The sequence below is a fragment of the Lotus japonicus genome, chromosome 2 (genome assembly GCF_012489685.1).
Source record: "Lotus japonicus ecotype B-129 chromosome 2, LjGifu_v1.2".
Lineage (NCBI taxonomy): Eukaryota > Viridiplantae > Streptophyta > Magnoliopsida > Fabales > Fabaceae > Lotus > Lotus japonicus.
Window position 1 is genome coordinate 73,842,325 of NC_080042.1, and position 10,756 is coordinate 73,853,080.

The window sequence follows — 10,756 nt, forward strand, 5'->3', positions numbered from 1 at the left end:
TCACCCATAGTGTCGGTGGGGTGTAAATTAATAGCTCGTAGCACACTGCAATGAACTGTAACTGGTACAAATACCCCCCAAAACACAGACAAGATCACCAAAGTTAAACGGATTCACCACATGCAAACACCTAGTCACTACTCAGTGACACAAATCCCAATAACAGTAATTTCCATTGCTAACTGACTCAGTTTGGTAAAGGTGGAAACACACAAGTAATTACAAAGTTGAAAGGCTCACAAGAATGGTGTCCACCCAATGGAACCAAATCACAGCTAGATCATGCACATGCAGTGACAATTTTCATGTAAAACCAACAATGCCAGGAACTTGCAGATCTCGTAAAGGACTTAGAATTGGCTATTGCAGCTGCACTACAATATATGTTTATCTAATCAAGTAAAAGTGAAGAAGATTAAGTAAAAGAAATTTTTTAGTCTTATTTAGTTTCCTTTTAATTGAAATATATATATGGTATAAGAAGATGACTGTTGGCTATAGTAAAATTGAAGATATGCCAAAGTTAACTTTTAGAAATAGATTCTCTAATCCAGACAACTGCACCATAACTAAAAGAATTTGGCTAAATTGAAAAATTTATTGTTCCAAATGAAAGGATACCAATATTTATTTCTTAAATCTAATTGTATATTGCTGTTGCTTTAGTAGATTCTACTTTTCCTCCATTTCCGGTAACTTGTAAATTTTCACTCAGTTTTTGTTTTTTGTCATCTATCCAAAAAGAGACAAGATTGCAGAACAGATAGGGCCATCATAGATTTTGATGTTTATAAATTCAAACTAACATCTGACGAAAAGGAAATTATTTGAGTGGCAGAATTTTGGAATGAAAAATCAAATTAAACATCAGTACAAATTCGATTACAATTGATCATTACTCAATAGCAAATGAACCATACATTAATATTCTTTCTATAACACATGCTACACATAAAACTCAGTGCTTCCAAATGACAAGGTCCTGCAGTGATCTCTACTCATCGAACAAGAATCACAAGGCAACAACGACCGACACCATTGTACTTTATTTTTTCTAAGCTCAAAGCATCAAGTTCAAAATAGAATTGCAGTTACCAATGCTGCAAATTTCAAGTGACACTAAAGGTGAGTTGAAAAGAAATTTGACCAGAAAACTTGAGAAAAGTATAATATATAAATAAGTTCAGTGCTGTGTTTGCTGTTAACCAAGATTGATTTAGGCTTTGTCATTGGCCTCAGATGCTCCAGCAGGGTTAAGCTGATCCCAAGCTTCAATCCAAGTGACCATGGCATCTGCAAGCTTGTCAAAGTAAGGATCTATCTTTGAAAGCTTTTCCTTGACTTGCTTAGAGAGCTCAATGTAGCACTTTTGAACAGTGGTGCATTCTTTTGGAAGAACAACACTCTGGAAGAATGGGATGATGTCTTCCTGCCAGAAAATGCCTTTGTACTCTTTCCTCAGGTTTACAAATGGGTTACTTGCCTTGCTGTGATAGATATAGGGAAGACCAGTCTTGATTCCAAGCCCCATATGATCACAGATCACCTGAGCAAATCATCATGAAAATATCTCAGTTGTTAATTTATGCTAAATTATCCATTTAACTATGAGCTGTTTCTATAAGATTATCTTCATGTTATATATATCCTAATCCACAAGGGTAATAATAGAATGCATGTTCAGAAACACTTCTACAATTGATTTTGAAGCCGCAATCAGGTTTGGGGAGAAGCTTCTATGAGTAGCTTCTAGATAATTTTGATGAAAGAGAAGTTGATCCAAACATGTAGAAAGCAAAAAATGACCTTGCAGCACCACCCAGCCCACATATCATCATAGCGTCCAATTGGCTGACCATCTCCCATGAGACCGAAGTACATTGCTGGTCCAATCAGATCACGATCGAATGCCAAATTCATTCCACACATTGGAAATAAAGTGCCTTTTGGTATGGTCAGAACAGCATCCACATACCTGATGCACAATCAAGCACAATATTTATAATCCAAATCGCATATCTGCATGTTTGAAAATCATTCTAGAATTGATTCTATAGTTGTTATCAATTCTGAAAAGAAACTTCTGTTTCAGAATTGAATCTGAGGAAATTTGAACCAAACATGCTTTACATAGGCTAATAACTTCAAATTTTTAATAATAGTTTCATGTGAGTGCTGCATACTAGTACATAGTACATACCTAGTGTTCCTCTCCAGAGGCTTCACAAGCTGTGTAGGAGCATCATAGTCTGGGATGTTGAGCCAGAGTCCATGAGAAATAGCAGTTGGTGCACCTTCACGAAGACTAAAAGGGTATCCACGAACATAATCTGCACCTTCTCTGAAGGGATCATAGAGGGTATTGAAAAAGTAGGGAGTGGCAGGACAAAGAAGGTTCTTAATATGCTGCTCAAGTGCATTAATCGATTTTCCAGATGGGTCATTGGCAACCTAAGCCACAAAATATCAAATAAATATAAGTAATCCTAAAATGTAGAAACTAGCATTATGAATCAATGAAATTCTATAAATGCACAAATATATGGTTAATAGATTCAATGAATAAAACCAATGTACACAGCTGACCTGGCTGCAGGGCAAATCTGAATTTCACCCATAAAGCAGAACAACAAAGACTAATGATCATACTTAAACAGAACAACAAGACCCAAAATGTACAATGTACGGGAGAATATGCAAACAAAGTCACCACATTCATATGGAGGCATGAAAATGAATTCATTCAGGTCAATAAACAATGAACAAACTCAAACCCCAGAAAAGGAAAATTAAAAAGAAAAAAAGGGTTGGGAAAAAAACTCACAAAACAGTCATCATCAATGGTGAAGATATACTTCTTCTTAGACACCATGTAGCCAAAGCAGCGGCAAGCAGAGTCCTTGAATGAAATGCAAGAGGCTCTTGGACCCAGAAGCTTGTTAATGTCATTGCGGTTATACAGCTCATAATCAAAACCTGGAGGAACCTGAATGGTTTTGGAAGGGTCACCATCCTGAACAATGATCAAATGGTAAGGCTCAAAGAATGGCCTCCACATTTCAAGGAAATCAAGGTTCCTTATGGTGGGGATGACAATGTCAAGCTCATCTTTCAGTAGTGGTGTTGGTGCCACAGAAGCAGTGTTAGCCATTGCAGCTATGGTGATTGATGGAGAATATAGAGAGTTTGGATTTTGAGAGGAAATAGTGATGGAATTTAAGAGGGTGAGAAATGGGGTAACACGTGCAGTGCCTGAGTTATCGGCACTAGTGTGGGATTTAAAGGTTGATTGATGTGTCTGAATGTTTAAGGTAACTAGTTGTATGTGACTTGTTCAAAGGTGTTGCCGTGAAATTTGGTAACTTTGTGGATGGAAGAGAGAAGAGGCAAATATATATCAGTGTAGTGCATGTACCAGGAAGTTAGCTATGAACAAAATTTATGGAGGTTCATATTTTTTAATTGCATTTAGATGGAGTTGATGATGTGGGGTTGGGATTCATCGTACGTTGTAAGGATGCACACATGAAACATTTATGGTGAAATTGGTGAGACCAATGTATCAAATGCGACACTCATAGTAATTAATTCATGCGGCAGTGAGTATTTGTGGTAAGCTGTAAATGACTGACTACAAAATGTGTTTTATTTTTATGGATAAAGATCAAACATTAACCTCGTGATTAAGAATATGGTGAATAAGCAAATTGGTGATATAACTAAAAAATCACAATTTTTTTTTGAATCTGCTGAAAAATTGAAGCTTAAACTATTTTTTACATTCACTTGATTAATGTCTATTAAGTATTGACATATTTTTACTTTGATTTTTATGAAGAAACTATTAAACACTTCAGGTGTGACGTGGTGATTATTTTTACATTCACTTGATTAATGTGTATTTCTTTTCTTTCTACACAATTATTTTTAAATCGGATAAAGTACTACTATTTAGTATTACTATCTATTCAATTAATATATTAAATGTATATTTATTGTGCATCTTTAATAAATTTTTATTTGTAAACTTTTTGGTTGAAATAAGTTTTTGTCCCTTTAACGTATATCATTGGTCAAATTTAGTCATTCGTTAGAATAAGATTGCATTTAAGTCCTTAAAACTTTTGATTTTTTTTTTTATTTTAGTTATCATTAGAATTGGAGGAGGAGCAAATTTTCAGCACTTAGTACATCCCTTCATAAATAATCAGATTCTTTAAAATAGAAACAAGTGAAAATTAATTCTTTGTGTGACATGTGCCAACATGCCAATGGAGGAAGTACATTTTTTCGGTACTAACCAAGGTATTCTCACAGCTAATAGGTTGAGATTAATCTCTCGTCCCGCTGTCAGTATATTAAGCCGTAGGAGGTTAGCCAATAATTTTTTTTTTCATTCACAAAAATTGAGAATTAAACCTCAACCCTTCACTTAATTAAGGATGAAGTGTTAAACCACTACCCCAACTAAATTAATTAATGGAGGGAGTACATACTACAAAAGTAATGTAGATTTTTCCGATGGACGAGCCCTACACATCTGCTGAAAACATTATGTGACATGGTACACATCATTTACCCTAACCCTCTATTATGTTCATCCCACTCCTCATTCAGTCATTCTCAATTGTAAGAATAATCACAAATTTTATAAGCCCATAATTGCAAGGGATTCAAGCTTTGAGTCTTTTCATGCGGATCAAATGGCGGAAGGTATAAGCAAAACTTTGAAGGCGTGTGGAATTAGCAAAATGACTATACAAAGTTTAAAATATCAGGGTCATTATAATGTGGTCATAAATGCTGTAACCTTCAGACTTTAACTAAATTGGAAGATACATAAGTCAAACAAACAGAAGAAGCATTTATTTTGCTGATACATAGTCCAATCTCCAACGTGCATTCCTCCCAAATCTTCATCAAAGAGCTCCTTCCTACAAAGAGGTTGATTTTGGCACCACCAACACAACAATTGAAATCCCATTTTAAGTATTGATTTTCTAAAATGTCCGTTGTTTTATTGTTTATTGAGTTTTCGACAACCGAATGGTGTATTGTTTTTTTGAACGTATGGTGTATTTTTAACAATTCCCACATATTTTTTCGTATATCGTAAAAATAAATTGCACTATTCAATGATTAATCATTGGATCTCCCCCCACCCAACTAGGGGCGTATCTAGGGAGGGGCAGGCAGGGGTCATCGCCCCCCCCAAAGAATTTTGAAATGGTCACTGACTATAGGTATTTTTCCAAGCTAGAAAGAAGGAATTTGTCGTTCCAACCTAGACATTATCATTCGCATGTTTCCCGAGATCCTAATTTAGGAAAAATTTATAGTTTATCCGAGTTTTACCAGAAGTTAATTGAAACAGGAAAAGCAGCAATGTTTCCACTTATCAATAGATTGATACGTCTTGTTTTGACACTCCCTTTTTCAACAGAATCTACAAAGCGATATTTTTTCTGTAGTGAAAGTTGTTAAGACTCGGCTTCGCAATAAAATTGAAGATGATTTTCTCAGAAATTTATTAGTTGTTTATATCGAGATACCATAATAAATAAATTTAATCATATGAAAGAACGAAGAGTTGTATTTAAATATTTTTTTACTATTTAAAGTTTATATAACTTTCAATGAAGATTTTTTTAGTCTTATATTTCGCCCCCCCAACAAGAAAATTCTGGATACGCCCCTGCACCCAACCCACATGTTCTTTAGTTATTACCACTTTAGTTATTATTCGGGGACCCCCAATACATATTTTGACGTTTAATTAAGTTTTCAGGTTCGAAATGTCATATAATTATATATAATTTTTTCATAAAATCCCCTAAAAAATAATTTAAAACCAAACATTATGTATGTAGTATGTACGCTACAAATTTATCGGCATTCTTTTCTAAAGAAAAGAAAGAAATAATGGATAAGATTTCATTTCGGTCGAAAGTTAACATGTTAAGAAAAAATTTGGTTAACAAATGATAGACTTTTTTTTGGGTCAAATGATAAGATGAATGAGCAATAATCATTCGCATATTCAAGTCCAAATTTCCAAGCCCAACCTCGAAACTGTAGTAAATGGGTCAAATCACATAGAAAATGGACCATTGACAAAAAAAAAAGCACGGACCATGGAGCACAAGCGAAACCCAACTTGAAAAAAAACACCAGCTTTATATTCTTAATATAATACATATTCATGTAACACTTTTTTGTGTCTAGATTTTTTTTTTGAATCAGTGACATTTAAACATAGGAAGAGAAGAGAGAAATCTAGTGAATGTGATATGTGACGTGGTAGTAGGAAAGAGATAGAGAAAAAAATTGTCTATAAATAGTGTTACTGGTATGATGCGGGTTTTGACGAATCGAGACTCAATTCTTAATTTTATTAGTTTTTCATAGTTTGATTTAGTTGTAATGATATTTTTATTTTTAGACTGAAAAAACTCAAAAAATACACATTAAATAAAATAATTCATTTAACTTATTTTTAGCATTTTAAAAAACTTTAATCACTTTATGCACAAGAACTTTAAATCTTTAGTCACTTTATTTAATAGCAATGGGTCATCTGTGATACAATTGACAGGCCTAGCTAATAATTAAAGCCAGAACATTCAACTTTTCCATAATTCAATGTGCTTCTCCCTTATGACCCCAAAAAAAGTGATTCTCCCTCACATTGAACTGACAAATAGGTCAATTGTTGTTGATAAAGATACATAGAGCTCAATTGAGTGGAAAAAAAAAGCAAAACAAATAAAGAGGAAGAAGAAAATCTAATTTCATTGATTTCCTAATATCTGTTAGAACAATATCATACACAAACCCCCTACCCTCTTCCAAATCTCATTTCTGTACACATAGGCATAGCCTAGTTAGTAAGATGTCACTCTTATGTGCAATCCATTTGGTGCCTGAACTCTAGGAAACTTCATTAGTTTATCTCCTCCAACTTCTTCCCACCTGCAATTTACATTAAATATAATAATAAGATGTCAGAAACAGCAGAGTTCATATAAAATTTCAAAACAGACAAATTAGTGTTCATTGATGGATAATAATTTATTTATTTTAATTCTTAAATTATTTTTCTTCCAACCAAACATGCAATTTTGAAGTCTGAAAGTTGAGTAGGTAAATTAGTCACCTGTATCTAGTTACAAAGTAGTGTAAAAAAGTTGAGATTTCTGTTATTCCCAACTCTTTTCCAGGACACTGTCTTGTCCCTCCTCCAAATATCAAGAAGTAGTTCTGTGACTCTAGGCTCTTATCCTGCATTTTGCAATTGAAGGATATCAATATGCTGATATAATTATATAGAAAATTTTAAGCACAGTAAAAAAAATATAAAAAATGAAGAGGTTGCTGGACTCACCATCCATCTCCATGGGTTGAATGCCATTGGATCTGGATAGAGAAATGGGTCATAATTTATCTCTCTTGTGTAAACATATATTCTCCACCCTTTAGGAATCAAATAGCCTGAAAATAACAATAAAGATTTTAGTGACACTGTTAATTGCAACAGGAAAATGCTGACATTTATTGGAAATAGTGAAACATTTAAGGTTTTTGTGCAAAGCCTGTTAAGGTCCCCTCATTCATTCATTCATCCATTATCTTTTCTTTTTAATTTTTTTTCATCCTTTCTTTTTTGCCAACTACAGCACAGTATTTGAATTATTGCTAAAAGGCAGAAGGAAGATTAGGGAAAAGGCACCTTTTTATCTGGAAAACTTGTTTTATAGTGGAATGATCATTGTTGGTTTGTTGAAACTGATGGGCAAATGCCAGGTGTATTATCACTATTCTATGCATAATGCTTTTTTTTAATAAAAAGTTTGGATGAGTTCGGCTCCTGTCACTACCATGAAAACATGCCACATGCGACCATAAGTCGTTTATAGATGTATTTATAAATTATCCACCGACACAACACTCATATTGGTAGGGAAAATTAAACACAACTTTCTGAGAAGAAGTGAATTATCCTTATCAATAGAGCAAATGTGCATAAATTTCTTTTTGAAGTTGCACTTTTACATGTTTTATGTTTTTTTTGTCAATTACATGTTTTATGTTGATGTCATAGAAGTGGCTTAAAAAAGAAGCCCCAATAGTAAAAGAAACAGTTTCTTGAGCCCATAAATACAACATAAGCTAGAAGGACCTAATAAAACTCACCATTTAGTTCCATGTCTTGAGTGGTTTTTCTTAGAACCCCATTAACTATTGTTGCCAATCTAGATGTCTCAAAAATGACCTGAAAAATGTAAGAAAACAAATTAATCAAATCTGATAAAAAATCATAAGAAAAATGAAACTGAATTATGTAACTGAAAATGCATATAATGATTCTTACCGCACGAGTAAACCTCATTGACTTGATATCATTGTAGTCAAGTGCATCACCTGGCTTTTTCCTATCTCTTATGGCCAAGTGCTCTTTCTGCAACCATATTCAATCGCATAGTCAGTAAACAGAGCATAAAAATCAGCATTTTAATTGTAAATGGTAGTTAAGAAAGCATATGAGTCTTGCACTCACTCTGAGTTCTTCAAGAACTTTGGGATGGTCATGGAGGTACTTCACTGCCATCATTGATGTAGTTGAAACAGTTTCATAACCAGAATACATGATTGTGATGACTAAATCAATGATTTCTTCATCACTTAGTTTGTGTTTACTTTCATCTCTTCCCATCAAGCAACTAAGCATGTCTTGGTGGCTTTCATTGGATGCTCTCCTTTCCTCTAATAGCTGACTCAGAATGCTGATTATGCTCTTTCTAGCCTGCAACACAAGGAAAAAATTAGCGAACATTGATAGACATGGAGAGGAATAAAATCATGCATTAACATGTTTGGATGAACATCTCTTTCTTTAGAATCAATTCTGAAATACAGAAGCTATTCGCAGAAGCTTCTCCTCAGAATTGATTATGGCTTCACAGTCAATTTTACAAGAATTTCTAAACATGCATGAAGTGGAAAAAGATCAAAGACCACACCTGTAATCCATGGCGGTAATTTGTCCCAGGAAGGTCAATAGGAAGAGAAAGGGTTCCTAAAACTAGCTTAAAGAATTCTGGCATGAATGAGTCAGATATTGAGCTGGATTCCAGACCAGCAATCTGCTTCAGAGATGAGAGGAAGGCCATCTGTTCAATGTTTAAGAATTTAGAAAGTTAAATTAGGAAGTTGAGTTCTGATAAACTTTCCATTTAGTTAACTTCAGGAATTTCTCTAATTCTGATTGACAATTGATAAAATAGGAAAATCTGGGTACAAGACAAACTACATCTCTAGTTTCACAGTACAGATATAGTTTCTCTTATACTCAGATTCTTGTACATGATAATAAAACCAACCTCTTTAGTTTTCTCTTGAATGTTGATGACTTTGTTATCCCAATCACTCAGGTGGGCACTCATGAACTCATCAATTTTTGGTAAAAGCTGATCTCTGATCAAGGTGGGGCTAATGATGGAAAGAAGTGCTCCTCTCATGTACTTGTGAGTGGAGCCATGAACAGCTGCAATGTTACACTTGCCTAAGATATCTAGCATGGATTGTGGGTACCCTGGAACAAGGCCCTTTGCTTCATTCATTAGAATGTATCTATTAAGCTCTGGATCCATGGATACAATGGTAGGACAACCCAGTATGTGGGATTTGAAAAAACTGCCATACCTGCAGCCATTTGACCAAAAGGTAAAATAAAAGTAACAATCATTACTCATGGGGTAATATAAAAGTACAACCATCAACAGTGCTTACCAATACCCAGTTTGACTAATTTAAGAAACATCATTAAATAAGAAAAAGATTTCTATACAGCCATGATGTGCTTGTCAAAGTACATGTTGGAAAATCCTTGTAAAATTGATTATATAGCCAAAATTAATTTTGGAAAGAAAGTTTTGAATTAGTTTTTTGGTGCTAGAATTGATTTTAAGTAAATGAGACTGATCCAAACATACTAATAATCCTTCTCTAATTTCCTTCTTTTCTCTTGTGAAAGTGAACAGTGGAGGAACAGAGGAAGACTCTTTGGACACACAGAACTAAACATGAGGGAACCCATGTGAAGAAGTTACCTTGCTCTTTGGTTTTTCATGAAGTTTGGACCTAGTTTAAGAAACTCAGTTGTTTCTCCAAAAACTGGCCACCCCATTGTGCCAGGAGGTAAACCTTTCTTCCTGTATCTCACTTCATTCCACCTCAAGAGGGCAGAGCAAAAACAGAGCACTAAGACAACAACACCAAGAATTGCCATGAAGACAGCCATTGGTGCTCCCAATACTCCAAACCCAACCCACAGAGACTTAAAAGGGGAGGTAAAGTTAGCCTGCTTTAGTTGCAGTCACCAAAAGAGTGCACATGAACACATATATATAGGCCCTTGAGCTATCATATGAACATAAGAATAGCTAAAGAGACAAAAAGGTTAAAAACTCTCTCTCTACAAGGTAGCATCCCCTATAATAAACCTTGGTGATTAAAAAATGACAATGACATGTAAATTTGAATCAAGGGATTTAAAAAAGAGAAAATAAAAGGGTGGTTTGCTTTTTATGAAGGATTGCAGGGAAGTGAACAAAACAACTTAACAGTAACACAACAGACATGTGTAGGTTCCCATGATTTCTACATAAAAAAATTGAGACCCAAAGTTTGCCTTTTGAGATCTTAAGCAATGTTTGTTGCTTTTATAGAGGAAGTAAAAAATGTTGTTACTTGTGAG

The 10,756-nt window shown here is 34.4% G+C and overlaps 2 protein-coding genes across 2 annotated transcripts; both read right to left on the reverse strand.

Moving 5' to 3' along the window:
• Positions 1-855: 855 nt before the first annotated feature.
• On the reverse strand, positions 856-3,351 carry LOC130739471 (probable UDP-arabinopyranose mutase 2). The gene is made up of 4 exons (XM_057591761.1): positions 2,825-3,351; positions 2,201-2,451; positions 1,807-1,975; positions 856-1,546 (listed from the first exon to the last, which is right to left on the reverse strand). The coding sequence occupies exons 1-4, from the start codon at positions 3,149-3,151 to the stop codon at positions 1,217-1,219; spliced, it is 1,077 nt and encodes a 358-aa protein (XP_057447744.1). The 5' UTR covers positions 3,152-3,351; the 3' UTR covers positions 856-1,216.
• A 3,422-nt stretch (positions 3,352-6,773) lies between these two features.
• Positions 6,774-10,394, reverse strand: LOC130739472 (cytochrome P450 85A-like). Its single transcript, XM_057591762.1, has 9 exons — positions 10,110-10,394; positions 9,381-9,702; positions 9,021-9,170; positions 8,558-8,803; positions 8,372-8,458; positions 8,194-8,272; positions 7,385-7,491; positions 7,157-7,281; positions 6,774-6,972 (listed from the first exon to the last, which is right to left on the reverse strand). The coding sequence occupies exons 1-9, from the start codon at positions 10,298-10,300 to the stop codon at positions 6,885-6,887; spliced, it is 1,395 nt and encodes a 464-aa protein (XP_057447745.1). The 5' UTR covers positions 10,301-10,394; the 3' UTR covers positions 6,774-6,884.
• Between the last annotated feature and the right edge of the window lie 362 nt (positions 10,395-10,756).

Excerpts from the sequence above, each read along its gene's own strand:
- LOC130739471 (XM_057591761.1), bottom strand. The coding sequence starts at position 3,151 with ATGGCTAACACTGCTTCTGTGGCACCAACACCACTACTGAAAGATGAG. Across the intron at positions 2,452-2,824 it reads CCATTGATGATGACTGTTTT|GTTGCCAATGACCCATCTGG; the intron begins GTGAGTTTTTTT and ends TTTGTGGCTTAG. Across the intron at positions 1,976-2,200 it reads CCTCTGGAGAGGAACACTAG|GTATGTGGATGCTGTTCTGA; the intron begins GTATGTACTATG and ends ATTGTGCATCAG.
- LOC130739472 (XM_057591762.1), bottom strand. The coding sequence starts at position 10,300 with ATGGCTGTCTTCATGGCAATTCTTGGTGTTGTTGTCTTAGTGCTCTGT. Across the intron at positions 7,492-8,193 it reads TCAAGACATGGAACTAAATG|GCTATTTGATTCCTAAAGGG; the intron begins GTGAGTTTTATT and ends TGTTATTTTCAG. Across the intron at positions 7,282-7,384 it reads TCAACCCATGGAGATGGATG|GATAAGAGCCTAGAGTCACA; the intron begins GTGAGTCCAGCA and ends TGCAAAATGCAG.